Below are 18,689 nucleotides of genomic sequence, written 5' to 3' on the forward strand. Positions count from 1 at the left end.
CGGTTGTGGATAAAACGGGACATGAAAATGCAAACGCTAAAACGCAATTGAGGCCACCGTTGGGACGAGGCCACACACCTGAATGGTCTGAATGCTAATCGATGTAATCATAATTTGTTTAAACGGTTCCAATTATTTTTCAAACACTCCAGATAGCACAATTTCCGTCGCTTCACGAGTGAAGGTTAACGAGGAAGCCAATGTCCTTCCGTGCATCTCCAATCTAGCCTACTTGGACGGGAACTGTGCATTTAAATTGCATGCTTCAATGATCAACGGAATTCCATTTGGAAGTGATTTGCTTGCCAATCAAGTTGCTTAAGAGCTTTTCTAATGAAACGTGAAGTAATATGAAAAACGTTTAAAAGCATCAGTTCACCTTAAGGATACCAATTTGATGAAGCGTAACGTCGCTATTCATATAAAAATCAGCAATAACATGAAGAATAGCTTTTCGTTTAAAAATAAATACCATATTTACATCGCCATTCTCAACCGAAGTGCCATTCTCAGCTCTTCCATTGCGCCGGCTCCCGGCACTAACAGGCGCTGATGCGTAATTATTTGACTCATCTTCACTTTTACTTTCACATACCCTCCACGACGACGACGACGACTACGGCAATGATGCTGTCATCGCTGCCTATCGGGGTGATATACCATCTATCAAGCGGCGCCCTGATCAATTCCTGCACAAATTACGCACGGCTTCTTTCATTTTGCTGTTCGCACCGTCTCCATTACCGCACTGTGCGTGCAATCGAGTGCACGACATTTCGCCATTTACTTTCGCAAGCTCTGTGAGCTGATGAGTTTCAGAAACACACAGCACGCTGCAGTTAATAGACAAATGGTTTGCGGACGTGCTGGGCATGCTCGAAGCAGACGGGCCGCGAATCTCCAGGAGACACTCGACACATCGCTTACACGACAGTTGGTCTTTGCACCTTGCATCCCGTTGCACTTTGCACAAAGTCGGCGAATAAATGTCAAACCACCGTCGGATGCAATTTCTTCGCACCGATTAGCGTAGCCGTCGGATGGGCAATCGTGTGGCGCTGTGAAAAGAAATTGCAAGTGCCACCGGTGCTTGCATAGGGCAATAAAAGAAAACTCCGTTCGCTCGAGGGATTTGTTTCTGCTGCCTTGTGAGAGGTTGAAGCTTGTGTTTGCTTCAAGAAAGGCAACAATAATTCACCAATTTGTCTCCAATCGTTGCCCAACGGATGATGAATTATTTACGTCGTAAACAATTAGCAGCAGACGAGCGTTGCGCTGAACAGGAAGACGAAACCATTTGTATCTTCCTCGAGCAAAACCGCTTTTAGAAATAAAGTAACATGCATTTCGCTCCCTTCGTCTGTGCCGTGATTAATTGATAAATGTTTTCCGCTGTACCGTGGTGGCGACAAATGAAATGGTTTTTTTTCCTCATAGAAAAGGAAATACATCCAACCCACGTGGGGTCTCACGTTCAATCAAAAGGACGTCTCGCTACAATTGCACAACACTTCCAGTGAGGTAAAAAAAAACAGTACAACCACTATCACTCGATCCGCGCCATTCGACGGCCAATTGCACTCGCTTGCACCGTTGCACGCGTGTGCATCTTGCAGCTAGTGGCGCCATCGCTATCGGGCCCTTTTTCCCGGGTGGACGCGGCGAATGAACTTTACCACCGGCTGGGGCCGCTCGCTCGACCGTAGCCAATCGGTTCCACTTCCCGAAACATCGGATATCGAAGCATAAAACAGCACCCTCGCATCACGATGGCGGGGTAGGTGCGCAATTTTCCAGCCACGCTTTTCCGAGCAAAAATCCACGGCCACACATGGCTTCAGCCAGTGAGCTGGTGTTAACGCAAGCGTCATAATTGGATCAAGAGGTTCGGAGTGGTGGCAGCGTCGGAAGCGAAATCAATCGAACAATGGATAGTTTTGGTGATGAATGAACAGGGGATGAAGAAAAAATACCGCCATGTATGTCTGTGTAATGAAAAACGGTAGCGATTACGTGATTATGAGCTTGATCCATGCTATTTGCCGCGATGCTGACCAGTGTTGCGGCAATAGAGGTGGAGAAAATTAATAGAAAATGAAAAGCACCGACATCCCGATCACAGTGGGTGGCGGGTCCTGTAATGGGTTTTCATTTTAAATTCAGATTAATATTTGTTTTTCGAACCCGATGGCGTAACTTGCATTTATGTCGATGCTGGATTACTTTGATAAAAGCTATACTCGCTAATCATACATCGTTGTTGTTTATCTTTGTTTGTTTATGGCTAAATCTACTTATTAGAAAAGCTTATTTTTTAAATAAAATTTACTTTCTTTGAAGAGAAGTTGAAAGATCATAATATATTTGATTTTTTTATACGTTTTGTTGACAGTATAAAAATATATACCATAAGAAAAATAATCCTTTACAAAGCTTTCCTGATAAACATTAATTATCATAAAGATTGATCATTTTAAATTTCAATAGCTCGTAAAAATTTACTTCACCATTGTCACATAAAAAAAAACAAACTATACTCATACTAATCGATTCCGGTTTTGTTTCTATTTCCTTTCCCTCTAGGTAAGTTTCCACCTTCGTGCAATGCGGGAAATTCAACACACACCCTTTTACCGAACCGACCGAAGGTTACTCCCAGAGTAGCTAATTTTCCCAGCCACATGTCACGCTTCAGGGTCGCGTGTGGTGACAAGCCATACACCGAATGGTGTTTTCGTTCCCACCGGACATAATGAAGAAGCGAAACAAGAAAAAAACATCAGGTGTAATGAAGGTTTTTTTGTGTTCCTTTACTTGATCACCGTTCGGTAAGATCCATATCGCAGCCCGTAAAATCAACTGCCGAGCAAAATTGTCGCCCCTCTAGCACGCCGGGCGTTGCAAAATCAATCAACCCTTTTTTTTGCCTGGCGCAATCTTTTCGTCAGGGTGTTACCGAGGTCACACGGGAAGTGTCACACGGTTGCGGATAATTACATTTTTTTTACCTTCTATTCAGCTATAGAAGGATAAGTTTCTACCGGTTATGACGAATTTTCAAATTATTTAAACGGTTATCGAAAAAAAAACGAATAAGACGAATATCCGGTTTAATATTGGTTCATAACGTTTTCTTCTAAGGCCTGTTTTGGTGGAAAAATGTAAAAAAAATCTGTGGAAACTCTTCTTTACATTTTCATTCAAACAAAAGAGAGACAATACCTTTCACCTCTATCGTTATTTAAGATATAAGCATAAAGAGCACAAAGTGATTCACTTCCCAAATAGTACTAGCCAAACCAACGAACCAACCATTGATAACGTATAGAAAAAAAGATGTTTCGCTTTTCTACTGTATCTCTACGAACGGAATATACTTTCAAACAATTTGAGCAGCACCGAAGCATAACTATCAACCAAATCGCTAAACTCTTAAGTTTTCTGTCTTATTTCTCTTGTACCTCTGCGTCAAGCTGACTGACCACCCAAGCCGTTGTGCGAATCAGCCAGTGGTGGGAAAATAGCTTTTGTCCACCACGAAACAACGAAGCCCTTTGCGTAAGCGTGTCATTTTGAGCTGAGGGTGGTGAATGGTGGCTTATGGGTGAGAAAATAAAACAATATACAAGCCACTTTCAGTCGGCACCGGGTCCTTAGCGAGAGCTTTTTTTGTGAAAAAGAACCAAGCATTTTTCTACCAGCCTCTCGACGGTATTGTCGTTTCTGGCACAGCGAGAGGGCACTCGACTGTAGTTAACAAGCATTGCTGCAAAACGTTTCAGAAAGTGTTACCCAAAAAATGGATGCTGCAATGAGAAAACGAATTTTGATTGACGATTTGTCATATTGACATCTGACATTAGTTTTTAGTCGTTGTCTACTACCACCCAGCAAGAGTTTAGAGTTGAGTTTAGAGTGATTGTTTTACTATGGCATCGAAGTAATCTGTAAACTTGTAACGATCTCACCCATCTACAGCAATGTAAGGGACCGGCATTGTTATCCGTCCCAGCGGCGTGCAATTTTTTGGTCATTTGCACTGTAGGCAGAATGAAATGCGCGAACGACTGTTCACAAACGGGGGATAGATGACAAAACCCTGGCGCACCAGTCACGATCCAAATAGGTCAATAAAACCGTACATCTTCGCAGCCGTCCCCGACGGCAGCAGAACAACCGCGCGCAAGCTTAAACGATTGTTCAAAGATCAAATAAAATTATAAACCGATCGTCCGCCGATCTCTCCAACATGGAACGTTCAAAAATGGCCCGGCGAGAGTGGCCGGAATTTGCCACCATCATAATGTGCCGGTGTGACGAAAGAGCATTCTTCGGTACCATCAGCCACCGTCATCGTTCGGTTGTTGGCCGCATTGTGGTGGGCCCCGTAGGCAAACAGAATGTTTGATCGGGGTGATCGGGTAATCTGAATCTTTAATCGAAGCCTGCTCTTTGACGCCTGCATTTGTCAGCCCATGCTGATGACGGCTGATCGGCGGAATCGGACAATTTGCAGCGAAATGTCAAGCCGTTGATTCCGAAATCTACCGCCCACAGCACTCGGGCTCGTTGGGTTGATTTTAACGGTATGAAATATGTTTGCGAAATGGCGTTGAGGTATGCCCGCTTCAAACGAGTCAGGAAGCTTATGAAAATAGTGCGAGAAACAGCAGTCGCTTCTACGGAACAATTTGATTAATGCCGCTTGGCAATGGGGAGTGTTTATTACATGTTTCGAAATTTAATTTTCTGTGAAATTGAACGGAATTCCATCATCTTTTTAACAATCAAACTATACAGAGTTTAAAGTGTATATCTTCAATATTAAATGATTAAATTTAATATGAAAATAAAACAATATTTTTTACTAAACAACCAATCATTGTTATATACACAGAATAATCACGAGAAAAAGTACCTGGGTTCGTGAGATTAAAGGCACACGATTTGAACTTTTTGGAGCAAGGGGCGGAACATCCTCTCTTTATTTTTGTAAATAAAATAAATCACACCCTCTCTTCCATTAGCACAAATAATACGTTGCAATTTAAAATAAACATGGAAGCGATATCCATAACTCAGCTTGCTTCCTTCGTACATTTCAATGTACCCAAACCCTGCGCAAACGATCCTGCTGGGGTGAGAAAATCGTGAGAGAAAAATTTCTTCACTTTTTGAAGAAGATCCCATAAACCTGTCGCACCCAACCGACGATCGCGCTCCGTGTTCTTTGGCTTCAATAATTTACCATGACACGGGAGAAACCAGCACCGAACCACAACCAGACTTGATCGTGTGTCGTGACAAGTTTCACCTTACCCTTTTAGGTCCGGCATCGCCGGCAAGCCCTTAGCAAGGAAAACCGCACTCCCGAGTGTAAACGGGTACGTAGTTGCGGTCGTGGCAGGATGTTCAGATACAGTTTGACATTAAATCACCCAGTCCCAGTTCGTGTGGTACGTTAAATTTTTATTAAACAGCAACGATGGTGAGCTTTCGTGGATGATTCGGAGCTTTCGGAGTCTTTGCCAGCCCGAACGGCAGCACAATTAAAGCCGCGTGGCGTCGAGGGTTTGCTGGATTTAACACACCTATTCCGACCCGGAGATGAGCTCCCAAACGAGCCCTAATCAAATGTCATGATTCGCCATCGATTGGTAGGGTCGAAGTGAACCGGTGCTTGCATAAGTGGGTCCTCCATTATCCGCAGCAGATGCGAGCAGTAGTAACACCGTGGCTGGTGTAACAGTGTAATCAGATGTGAACACGAGCCGCACAATTCACGCTCGTGGCACATGCAAAACGAGTTCATTAAAACGGACATTTCTGCGCTGACAGGAGCCGGTGCGAGTGCGACGTACTTCGTTAAATGGCCATTTGAGGCAGGACGGCTCCGTGGCTCCGTTCCCTTGAAGAATCCGTGGCCCTGGCCGTAGCGGGGACAAACAGACCGAACAACGAAAAACATCGTTACTCTTTCACTTTCATCCATTGATTGTCAATCTTGTGCGCCTCGGTACGATCGGTATCTAGCGTTTGGTGAGTGAACTAAATCGTAACACCCTTCGAGGTGACATCATCCGGTTGTGAATGTGTGTTATTGAAGTTCGCTAAAAAAAACGACCATCTTTCAGGGCATTCGAATGGTTTGGTTGAGGGTTACGGGCAGCCTGTCGAAAGCAAGGACGAGCCAATATAGTTATATTGGACTGTTGGATTGAATTTAACAAAAAAATTCTCTACGTTTGAGATAATATATTAGAAGCGAAGTAACATTTTTATCTATATTTACAAAATATCTTTAAGTTCACTTTTATCTACAAAAAGAGCTGCATTTACAAATAATGCATTCAATAAATTTTATTTAGAATTATGCTCATCAACATGGACAGCAAATAACAACATGTTTCAAGTCACATAAAATAATTTTAATTGATGTAACTCATGTAGGCGTCATTTTTTTTTTGTTTGACTCGATCCATAAAATACCTCCGTTACTCATATTTCAATTACAAAACCAGCCTCTCCGTTCACCGCATTCAACAATGCAACAACAGTCGAAAAGCAACAGTCAACGGAGGCATAAATCTCTCGCGTATGCGTCCCCACCGCCCGAAGGAACCTCCTCATTGCACGCCAAGTGTGAAGAGTGCGAATGGGCGCCGGTGCCAACGCAACAAAAGCATTCCATTTCGTCGAGTTCGAGCGTTCTGCTGCACCCATAATGCCCTTCGCCACGCCACGCGCCTACCGTGCGGATTTTTATTGTGAGGAATGCGCGGATTTTGGCGCCCAAGCGGCCGAAGGAGCGATTCCTGCTTCTCACCCGGCCAATTTTGCTCCATCCCTCGATGAGGTCAAGTAGGAAGCCGTGTCTCGCGCAATCTAAAGCCCGCGACGTATGTGCGTGCATGCCAAGCCCATCGTATTGTAGGCTGAGACAAAAGGCGAACCGAAACGTATGCGTATTAAATCGAGTGCGGCACTTGTGCTTGACAATCGCGGCGTTGAAGGGATAGGCAAAGAGGCCCGAGTGACCTGTGCACTAAGCGCGTAATTGCTAGCAAAGCCACCCTGTGGATTCCTGCGAAAACTAGCGCATTAAAGCCTGCCAATAGTAGGCGGTGCTCGTGTGAGCTGTCAAACGAGCGAAAAATGACGGCTCTTGGCGGGTTGCTGCTCTGCTTTGAACTGGTTTCCTCGCTAGTTCAAAGGAATCTGGCCGCCGAAGGTGTGGAAGGCACCTATCGATGGAGGTTGGGCTTCCTGAGCGTATTGATTGCCTCGGATCGAACATCTAGCCGAGCGAGCTACCTGTTAATGAACTGTCATTGGCGGAGTTAATAACTTACAGCCAACCGTCGTCGACACTGTTGGAGCACGTTAAAGGCGCCCGCAATCTGGTGATCGATTACCGGCAGTGCCTGCAGACTTGTTTCAATCGCGCTTAGACCCTGGAACGCATCGAGCTTCACATTAGAGAGATGTAGACTTCCGCAAGCCAATCATGAGCTCACCAGGCAGCCATGGAGCCCTACTTCCTGAGCAGATGTCTATCAATTTTAGCCCATTGGTGGCCTTTCCAAACTTTTCCAATGGTGTGTCCTTGCTGGGGAAACGGTACCGCCCGCTGCAAACGTCCAGGATCTGTTCTGCAACAGGTCTGTGTGTGAGACAGGAACTTAGTGCTTGTCAGTGAAACCTTCATTCATGCCATTCCGCGACAGCTTGAGCAATTAGAGCCCACGTTCCTCACCCTAGCAGGAAACGTGTCCGCTCACTAATTAGGGATCGTCTCGGAGAAAAACTCCACCGCTGCGCGACGACGTAAGCGCATCGTTCAAGGATCAACGGCGCCACTCAACGGTCTCGACGTCATGTCCCCAAGCAGATCCAACTGCCAGGCGGCTCGTTTGCTGCCAGCCTGTCATCTTACCATTGGCGTACCGCCAGCACTACGGACACAATTGGGTCACCTGGGAGCGTCAAGAGCATCTACGGTGCGGCATCTTCCACCAGCATGCGGGCTAAATCGAGCCAGATATATCTCATCGATCGGTAGGGAAAGAATTCAGGTCACACGGGTGGCTTCACGGTTCGAAGAAGCCACCGGGCACGATGGGAAAGGAAGCTACTCGTCCGGTACGCACCCACGACATGGGTGCGCCCTATTTGGTGTTCATCCCTTTCCCATTCACGTGAGCGTCGTTTTCTTCTAGCGCTTCTCACACCGCTTTGTTTGGGGACGATAAAATCGACACGAAATTCGGTGCAACAACCAGCGACATCCGCCGGCCGGGTCACGTGCAAAGTAACATTAATCGAATGGCAAAGGCCATTTGTTCGGACGCTTTCAAAATCTAATTATTGCTCACGCACCGAGCCGAACGATGCGCGTCGTGTGCTTCGAGACGCAATGGAATTAAAATTGTAACGTAATGCCTTGCACGCGATGTTGGTGGTTGGGAGGTTGAAGCTCAACACCCCCATTTGTACGACTTCACTTTCGTTTGATGACCTTCCGGTCGGGATCGTGATCGTGTGGGTAGAGCGCTCCGTGTGAGCTGATGACTCCGGTAAGATGCTTCACAATTCCAATTCTGAGATGTCCTACGTCACATCGTTGGTCACTGAAGGAGTTCTGTTAGTCATTTTCATAACTACGAGTAAGTTACCAAGCGCAAGAATACAAATTAACTCAAATCCCAACAAGTCCTTGACGGCACGAAACGGAATCGTTCAAGATGTGCTGAAGGATGTTTGACGCACTTCTAATAGACTAATCCTTCTGTCGACCATAATTGTGTCTTGATCGAGAACGTATGCATTTTTTCCTTCACTTCAATCAGCTATGCAGCTTCTTCTGGTGCTTAACCTTGACGATGGGGCTGAAGCAGTCCGTTTACATCCTCCACGTAGCTCGCGGCAGTAAACCAATTATTCGCAAAATCTGCGTACTCTCCACTCATGGAAGACGCCAGAGACTCAGTGCGTTCTAAACTGAGCCAAGGGCGCACGGAACCGTCCAGTGGTGACCGAATTTTTTCCACCAATTAATAAACCACGGGCCGGTCGCTAATCACACGTTCCAATGCGTTCGTGCGACTTTTGCGCATTAATGAGCGGTTTTTGTGACTCATTCGTGAGGCTCGATTTAACACCCTTTAGGTTGTTTTGAATCGAAAATTCCTCGACCTTCGGCCCCATTGCTAGATGCAATTAAAAACGACCACAATTGCGGTGTAGGAGTGCTCACGTTTTTTTTTCTCTCTCTACAATAAGTGTCCTGCCTGGTTCGCCGCATTCTGACGCATCATGCCCTTAAATGGCTCGATCGATCAGCCCCGAACATTCCGTGGATGTGCGGCACTTCGCTTTTCCTTACCACCTCGTCACCTTGCGGTTGCGATGCACCGCAAAATCCCCACCATCTCCTGAGATCGGCTCCGGAGCCATCCGGTTTCGCAACTTTCGCAACCAACACCACAGCTAAAGGGGCCGTGTGATTGATGAGAGTGATTTTCCACTCGAGCGAGGGTGCGCTCGGTTTGCGCGGTGCTGGCATTCTAGTGCGCACGGGCAATAATTAAAGCATCCCTTAGCGCATGCAAACGTAAAGGAAGGAGTGTTCCTGGCGGTCGTCGGTTCCGTGTTGCTCACCTCGGATCGACACAGGTGGCGCTTGTCGGTGGATATCGAGCTGGAGGGAAGGGATGGTGCGAAGGCGAAACGCGTCTTCAGGGTCGATTTGAATAAAGAAGGATTGGCTCGACGATCGTGGTGGACGCATCAAACTCGATCTGACTGTTCCGATCAATAATGAGGCTGAAATGATCGGTTTGCGTTAACTGGATTTCATTGCAGGATGCTTGAAGTTATGTTTTTTTTGTTTGAAAGTGAGCCATACTCTTTTCAAATGTATATCGTGATACGGATTCATTAGCCTCAATTATGTTTCAAACATTTTATGTCAACTTTTAAACGAAAAGCATATGCATTTATTTCTAAGAAAAATTGTTTAAAATGTACCCAAAAGATATTTCATTGAAGCTTAAACATGGCATCCACATTAATCAAACTTTATGTTGTTATAAATCACCAATAAACTGTTGATTAAAAATTACGTTAAAGAAACGTTTTCGTTCTTGCGTGGCATAAAACTCGACTCGCATTGCATTAGTTTTATCTTGCAATGATAAATTAGGAACGCAATCGAGTGCGTGCTGGAGCTTAATAAATTTAAACCGACTACTCACGACTTCATTACGAGTATCTGTACATTCGAGCTTTTGATCCCGGGCGTACGTTGGCTTTTCCAGTGAGCCCTCGCAAGGTGGTACATCGTTAGAAGCAAAACCCTCCACCTAAGCCCTAGCCCAATGTAATTACCACGATCAATCAGAACCATCCCCGCTGGAGGAGTCGTCGCGCGTTTCCTCGTTTCATCGCGAGGGGAAAGTATCCACTATGCGGCGAGAAAGGAGTGATAAGGACGCCATCAAGAGGCGAGGCTGGATTGTGCCATAGATGTTCGCTTTCAGCGCCTTCCTGGTGGAGGGATTGCGTTGCGTCAATTGCGGCCCGTACTGACCATTGCGATGGAAAGGCATTCGGGTTGTCCGTTGGTTATTTCCCATCGTATCGTGGCGGATCGCCATGACAGCGGTGACGATGGGACGACACCGTGCAGTGCACATTGGGCTAGTGAGGGAGCAAATGGTGGACAAATAACTATTTCATCTAAGGGTGAAAAAAGGAACCATGCCAAACCAAGCATTGTAATTTCGCTACTTCTCTCATATTAAAAACCTGATAAAATTCACTTTCATAACATGAAATCTAACTTAGTTTCATTATGTTGTTTCCACAGTTTATGTTGCTGTGGAAACCCTTATTTTTCCCCAATTAAATTAACTGATGCTTTAAAAATTTACCTTCAACATTGGGATAGCAGCAAGAAGCAATTTAACACGGCCTGTATTAATTGTAATAATATTTTGCTCTTCACTTTGCACACCCAGTTCAACCATTTCGCATCGTCACGTTGCATTCCGCGTCGTCAATTTTCCACCGTACGTGTTGCAGTTGATACGACGGAATCAGCTCAGACACGGCGCTCGAGCGCCCCGGCGGCTTCCAAGATTAATGCAAATACATTACCCGTAATGCGATGCGATTAGGCTGATTAGATTAGAGCGCGTCTATTTTGCGCTCCCTCCAACGGACCAACCCGCAGCTGTGGCCATCCGAAAGTGTACGTCCATCCGACGCTTCCCGGTCACCGCCTCGACTAGAAATGGGTGTCAATTTTGCATTTCTTTTTTTCTGTCCCATTGCCCTGCGGGCCCCAACGACGGCGTCGAGCCAAACGACAGTCAATTAACGGGGGTTTGCCTTTCTGGGGACGATGAAATAGAATCATTAGTCCGCTGACGGGAGCTGGTCGCGTGTGGGGGGAAGGAAGCGAAAAGGATAAAGGCCCGACCGGGGGTATCGGATCGTCCCAGGTCGCTCGACAAATCAATTCATTACGTTGGATTAATTTTTATTGCCGCCACCCTGATCGGGACCAGCTTGGTAGTGCCGCAAGCGAGGCTTCAAAAAGGGCGGGAAAATCAATTCCGATCGGTTTCTTTTTCGGAGGTGGAGGACGATAATCGATTGTTCACATGCTTAAGTGTGGCACAATTTGTTATCTGTCGAGTGTGTGAAAGCTGCTACGGCATCATTATGCTAAAGTTATTCAATACGCTTCAGGCGCAGGAATGTTTCAATGGAAGAGGAATTTCTTAACGATTTTTTTCTCCGTCAGGTGCCCTTTAAACATTTGTTTGATCAATGGTTTTTCGAACATTTATTAAAATATCTGTCAATGCCACAATGTTACATATATTTTCAAATTTATAAACCTGCATGATAATTCCATCTAAAACATGACAATTGAGTACGAGATTCCTTGTCCCGTTCAGTTATACTCTCAGACGCAACCCACAAGCAACGGAAAAAAAATCAGTTACAGGTTTTTCCGCATTTCGTTCCGCATGCAGGTGGTAAATGATTCAACTGATAACGTATCTTAAAGCTTCACCCCGCGGAGAGGCTGCCCAATATCACGGTTCGGTCCAGATTGCGAACGCTCGCGCCTAGATGCCGGATGTTTCCATGCACATTGGCCTGAACAGGCTTTGGTCGGATGTAGACACCGAACCAATCGAACCCAGTCACCGTGGAAGAGGCGGTTACGCAACTCTCGGTACGCGCGTACGCACGATGGGACGCGATGCTGTGCTCCAGATTATTTGTGTCCCTGTGCGGTGCCTTTCTCCACGCGAAAACCCGTGTGGTGGAAAAGGCACATCCTGGAAGGGGTCTCTCTTTCTCCATCTTTCCTTCATTGCTTTCTGTTAGATGTTCGGAGCTATACATGGATTTGAATTATTCGCGGTGTTATTTGAGCGTTTATTTAACTAGAAAACTATCCAAACTATTTCTGTTTCATACTGCAAATAAGTACAATCTTATGCCTTTTTACCAAGATATATTCATACACTACGTTAAGGTATTCTTTCCATCCATACTTGTGATGTTAACAAAATGGCACAACATTAGTTATTCAATCGTACAAAGCACCACACCGATCGATTATGAATTGAGTTCAACGTGAAATTATGTGCGTTGTGCCATTGGCATTCAACAAGCAGCACGGGAAACGGGCCAAAGAAATAAAAAACCTACAACAAGTGTCATAAAAAACCAACAACATCGTACACCGAGCTAACCACGCGAAGCATCCACAGTCGCGAATTCCACGCGCAAAAGCTAGACAAAATCGATCCATAATGTTCCGGTGAGCAGTCCGGAACCGCGATGTTTACCCCCTGGGACACTACCGTAGGCACCGTTTTTCGCAGCCCAATTTGTGCCCTTTTTTGCCTTCATTTGGATTAGCTTGCGGTGTTTGTGGCTCACCGGAACATACTTTCACGATCAAGATCATGCTTCCCACTAGCTGGTCACTGCGAATCCGAGCGGTTTGCTAACCCATTTGGCTTGTAGTAAATGGGAAATGTGGTGTAGAGACCGAGGTGTCGTAGAAACATAAATGCGACCCAAATTAACAAGCCACAAAAGAAAGCCCCTTGAAAGGTAGTATGTTCGAGACTCTCGTTTAATTTTAGAATGAGTTTAGTTTTAGAATAAAAAAAACATTGATTCAAAGTACCATCAAATAATATTACATCATAGAGTTAAAATATTATGACGAATATAACCATGCTTCCATCCTTTTCAAAACTACAGGTAAAAATATTAGTTAAAATATAAGTGATAGTTACAAAGTTTGTGGAATTTTGTTTTAGTCCAAATACACTTGATTACCAAACAGCAATCCTACAGAAAAAACGTTCTTTTTGATCCTTTTTCTTCAGGGTACACCTTACAGTGGCTACACAGCGGCCTCCACCGACACAGCCAACACCCTACCTTCGTCTCCTTCACCCACCTCCATCGGCAGCATCCACCACCGGCAGAGCTTCAACTTCTGGAAAGCCGGCTCCCAAACGCCCCTGTCCGCCACGTCTTCCAGCAGTTCCTTTTTCCGGCCGACCCAGCGATGCCTGCTGTACAAGGTGCTCAAAGTGATCTGGCGCTACATAAAATGGCCGCTCGGGTTGCTCCTCATCTGCGGTCTGCTGGGTTTGGTTGTCTACTTCCTGGTCGTCGGTAAGTGGAGCAAAAAAGGATGTGTGAACAGTGACGACTCCAACCATGATAACGTCGTTGGTTTCCTACTTCCAGATCGTGATATTATGAGCAGCGGACTGCTGGGTGAAGATGGCTACGAGGTGGATGAGAATTTGTCGATCGACTTTAACGACTTCACCAGTACGAACGATCTACATTTTGATCACCGATTCGTGGGAAGCACCTCAAAAGAACCGAAGTCTAAGGGCGCACCCGGATCAGGTCGAACCGTCGACACCAAGTTCTCATTCGGGCTTGACAATGATCTGCTGGCGGTGTTTGGATCTCCAGCGAAAAAGACACCTCCGGTAGACTGGCCGACGACCGCATCAACGACTACGGCGGTTGGAACGGAACGCCAAAGGCCAGAGAGCACAAGCGAGGAGTTGCCAGCCAGAGTTGTTAAGGTGACGGATGCACCGATCCGCAAGACGAGCACGATTTCGCTCAAGGACTACACGAAGGCACGTGTCGTATTCGACGATGACGACTTCCTGGATGCGGATGATGGCGAAAGTCGCTTGAGGACATCACCCAACGTCCCGGAGGGCACAACCAAAGCCTACATGCCCGGACTTTCGGGTGGTAGCAGCAGCAGCAGCAGCAGCAGTGGCATAACATCTTCTGATCCAGCATCGTCAGCCATTCAGGTGGGACTCCTGGGTGGCCCGGGACGAGGGACGGAAGTGCGGGGGTTCACATCCGGCCATCAGAACAATTTTGGCGTCCCGATCGAGGAGGACGAGCGCTTGTTGCACAAGCTGAACGACCAGCTGATGCAGCTGGAGCGGCAGAGAGAAGTGAATAGATGTTTTCCAACCCGTTTCGTTGTGTTCTATTGTGGATGGCCCTTTTTTTTCGTTGGTGTTTTCAAATTTTCACTGCCTGGTTTTTCCCACTTTACAACTTTTTCCCCCACGAGCTCGCTGCATGCGAAGTTAATGTGTTCAAGTCAGTGCATTTTGTGTCTAACTCACTTTTCCTTTATGGATCACCCTTGTATACGTTTAATAATTGGATAAATTTCAGCGTTAAGCGCAAAACACCATTGTATATATTAACGTGAAACACCATTTGGACTCACAGCAGGGAAAACTCTTTGGAGAGAATGGTTCGAAAATGCACACTTTTTTGTAAAATACAACAAATTTGCATGGCTGTTTAGAATCGCGCACGATAGTACATCTTTTCCAAATTTGCATGCAAACTAGAATAGTTTTTGACGCAGATGTACTGCCTAAGGAAAGCGAAATGATATTAGCTACGGTTTCATGTTCGTTGTTTTACAACCTGGTGGATGAATAGATAATCGTGCGATGTTTAATTTTCTGCCTAATTTACTAGCAGCTCCGTGTGATGTTTTTATACAAAATTAAACGTGTTTTTTTTCTCACCCAAAAATGGTAGAAAAATGTAACGATTCCATCGGCTACCACGGATTCAAGCCTCTACCGGACGAAAGTGTCACCAACGCTTCCGATTTTATCACGCTTTGAGATCACGACCGAAGGCTTGAGACGCTTCAACATATCTGAAGAAGGTAAACGAACTTCTATAAAAATAAGCGTCGACTGGTAGATTTGTATTTCTCCTTCAAAGAGACGTCACTAACTTCGTTTTACTAACGTTGCAGGTGTTTGCCAGTCCACCTCATTGCCGCTCTGTCGAGGAGTCCTTCCGTACGATCTAACTATTCCATCAAACCGGAAATTATCACCCCTCGAGTACGAACACTTCCAGTATCTGATCAACTCAAAATGCTCAGTACGAGTGGCCGAGTTCGTTTGTCTCGTGCTCGAACCGGAGTGTCGTCCAACGCGCATGGGAACCTTGACACCATGCAAAAGGATTTGCAAGTGTAAGTAGTAAATGGCGGCAAAGTAGAATGATGATTGCTTATCAATACTTCGTGTTAACTTAATCTTCTAGCAATTTTGGAACCATGTGCTCACATTATCGCTAGCTCGGAAGCCCTAACGGCAACGTTTGACTGCGATAGTTACCCGGATTCGGACGATCGACTCGTGTGTGAGGACCCCACGCGGTTGGGCCAGTGTTATGCCAACGAATTCCGATGTGCAGACTCGAGCTGTATCCCTCTCCAGTGGAAGTAAGCGAACAGGTGTAGGAAACTCAAGAGACAGGCGTATAGAGACACGATTTTCCCCTTTCTTTAAGATGCGACAACATCAAGGACTGTCATGGCGGTGAGGACGAGTCGGAGTGTAAGCAGTGCGAGCGCGATGAATACCGGTGTATGTCGAACGATCGGTGCATTCCGGACAAGTGGCGCTGTGATCAGTACGAGGACTGCCCAGATGCGTCTGATGAGCTAGACTGCTACTACGACGAGCCGACAACGTATCCTTCGGCCTACGGCAGCCAACGGGAGTATCCATTCGTGCAAGTACAGGTTCCCAACAGTCCGAACGGGTAAGAAGAGACAGGTTGTGGGGAGAGTGCTTGCCATGTAGACACCTTTGTCCAACCGGGAGCGGGACCTCACTAGCTGGGCTTGATTAGCGGACTCACTGGACGAAAACTCCTGCGATATCAGCACAGTAAAGCACAGAACCACACGACACGACAATATTGCAGGATCGACGGACGAGCTTAGCGAGGGATTTCTCGTATTGTATTGGTTGTATATATATACTTGTCTATCTCTCAAAGCTTCCGACGTTTCGGACACTACCGGACATTAGATGTTGCTAGTGAACGAATTTAGGTGACGGTGACGCCTTAAGTGTGGAATGCAGCTGGTAAGGACTATACGTAGCACTGTGGGAGCATCGATTTTGTGACTTTTTCTACTGCTTTGTGAAATGTTGACCAGCCAACTACGTACCTGTCAAATATGGCACTGATTTTCCCCCATTAATGACTAGTGCGTCTTCTTCCAAAACCTCCTTACTCACGTTTCCTTTGCAGTCGTCCTTACATCACCATCACGAACGAGGATCGCTCTCAATCAGAGTCTGACCAGACGCGTCGTGGATCCCAGGAAGGACCCCGTTCGGGGCCGCGGGAATACGCCAATTACGAAACCTCGGAGGAAATCGACGGGACGGATAAGTACGAACCGACGGCAGCTGAAAATGCTCCGTTCGTAAACCGACACCGCAATCGTACGGCACATGAAAATGGAGTAGCTAGTGGAAAGCCGACTACTACTGGACGAACGAATGACCACATGGTCGAGGATCAAACTGAGGCCGAAACGAGCCGAACAATATCGGTCCCAAAATCACTGGGTAATCAAATGATACCGACTGTACCAAACTGGCAACGCTTTCAACGTTCAGTTCATCCTCTTCGTTACAGTTAACTTTCAGGACAGCAAGGAAATCATGATGACGTCTGACTCGGAGAACGATTTCAAGATCAGCAGTACAAGTAGAGATTTTTTGACGACTGCCCACGTGTCACCTTGTCCTGAGGGTGAGCTGCGCTGTGTGAGCGGTATCTGCATATCTGTTAGCCAGCTATGTGATAGGGTGGGTACGATATTCGATCATGATACATCGAGAAACAATTTCAATCTAATCGTTCTGCTCAGGTCGCTGACTGTGCCGATGGAGCCGATGAAGCAGGATGCACTTACAAGGAATAAAGGCCCCTAGTAATAAGGGGCGTCCAGGTGTCCGTGAATCGCTCCACAGTGATGCTGCCTTTCATTCAACATTTTTTGTATTGATTCACACTAGCAACTCGCTAGCATCGTAGCGTTTACCCACTGTTGCTCGGTTTTTACATTGTTGACTCGTGTTAGAAGAGGATATGGGACCGTTTCGAATTTACATCCTACATCACATCCTCCGCATTCCAGCGACGACGGCAATCCTTGGGCTGCAGCAATATCCGAGTATTGTTTGTTGTCTGTTTATGATATCGCGTCGCTCTCATTCAACATAACACTCGTACCGCAGAAACGAACGCGTTTGCGGTGGCAATTTTGCAGCAAGTTTTTCTTTGTTTATTTCAAAACGTAGCCCGTGCATACTCGTTACCATTATCGCTCGCTAAGGTCGTCTTTTACCATCGTAGAACTTTAGAACAGTTGCATTCCACATCCCGGTGTGCGAGAGGTCACTGGAACTTAAGCTAGGGAGTAAGACATGTTTCATTAGTACACTATTTGCGCTTTGTACATAGAAGGCACTTTGACTCACACAAACATACACACATACATTTCATACACCATACCTGCGAATCTTTTGTAAATGTTTTAATTATTATCAGCGAATAAAAATGTGAACCTATCGATAAATGTTAATACCACCTGTGTGAAATATCCACCATTGGTGACTGATTTTGTAGAATATTGAGAAAGGTATCTATAAAATCACAAAGTAAATTTATTATTACGATGGAAAATGATTTCAACCGTATTATGATTAAATCTAAACAAGATTGGTTGCGCCTCGAAAATCTTATAAACTAAATGCCAGTTGCCCAACCATCCTTTTACAGAAAAGAAAACTTAAAAATTTATGAATTATTTTTTTTATAACTAACGTTTGAGATATTATGATATATATTTTTATGTAAATCATGTATTAATTTTTTTTTTGAAATCCACTCTGTAATAGAATAAAGTCGATACATTTATTTATTTTGTTTTTTTGAACACCAGTCGCAACGGTTTGTTTTTTTCATAATTTACGAGCCACCAGGCGCCCCCTTCAGTACCTCGGAACATTTGCGATACATCGTATGGCGAGCATATTTCATACGGTACAAGTACGCCACATTAACAGAGCATACTCCGAACGATGGAGGCACTCATTGGAATGAGTGCCTCTCAACAAAGAGAATTCCCCTGACGTAATCGTCTTGATGACTCACCCGAATGTTGGGGAGGTTTGAAAACAGCAAGAAAACATAACGTAATAGCATCGCGCCAAGGAAACAAACACTAATCCAAGCATGTACTCGTTCACATA

At 45.5% G+C, this 18,689-nt stretch overlaps 1 protein-coding gene across 1 annotated transcript in view; it reads left to right on the forward strand.

Moving 5' to 3' along the window:
* The window catches only part of LOC128732189 (uncharacterized), a 32,444-nt gene extending 15,081 nt beyond the window's left edge, over nucleotides 1-17,363 (forward strand). Inside the window, exons 2-10 of the mRNA XM_053825359.1 lie at nucleotides 13,428-13,722; nucleotides 13,798-14,543; nucleotides 15,151-15,283; nucleotides 15,377-15,601; nucleotides 15,673-15,853; nucleotides 15,922-16,176; nucleotides 16,675-16,997; nucleotides 17,068-17,240; nucleotides 17,303-17,363. Coding sequence (XP_053681334.1) covers nucleotides 13,428-13,722; nucleotides 13,798-14,543; nucleotides 15,151-15,283; nucleotides 15,377-15,601; nucleotides 15,673-15,853; nucleotides 15,922-16,176; nucleotides 16,675-16,997; nucleotides 17,068-17,240; nucleotides 17,303-17,356 — 2,385 coding nt within the window. The 3' untranslated portion in view covers nucleotides 17,357-17,363. The remainder of the gene's footprint in view (nucleotides 1-13,427; nucleotides 13,723-13,797; nucleotides 14,544-15,150; nucleotides 15,284-15,376; nucleotides 15,602-15,672; nucleotides 15,854-15,921; nucleotides 16,177-16,674; nucleotides 16,998-17,067; nucleotides 17,241-17,302) is intronic.
* Nucleotides 17,364-18,689: the final 1,326 nt, after the last annotated feature.

This window comes from Anopheles nili, chromosome 2 (assembly GCF_943737925.1).
Source record: "Anopheles nili chromosome 2, idAnoNiliSN_F5_01, whole genome shotgun sequence".
In the NCBI taxonomy this organism is placed as follows: domain Eukaryota; kingdom Metazoa; phylum Arthropoda; class Insecta; order Diptera; family Culicidae; genus Anopheles; species Anopheles nili.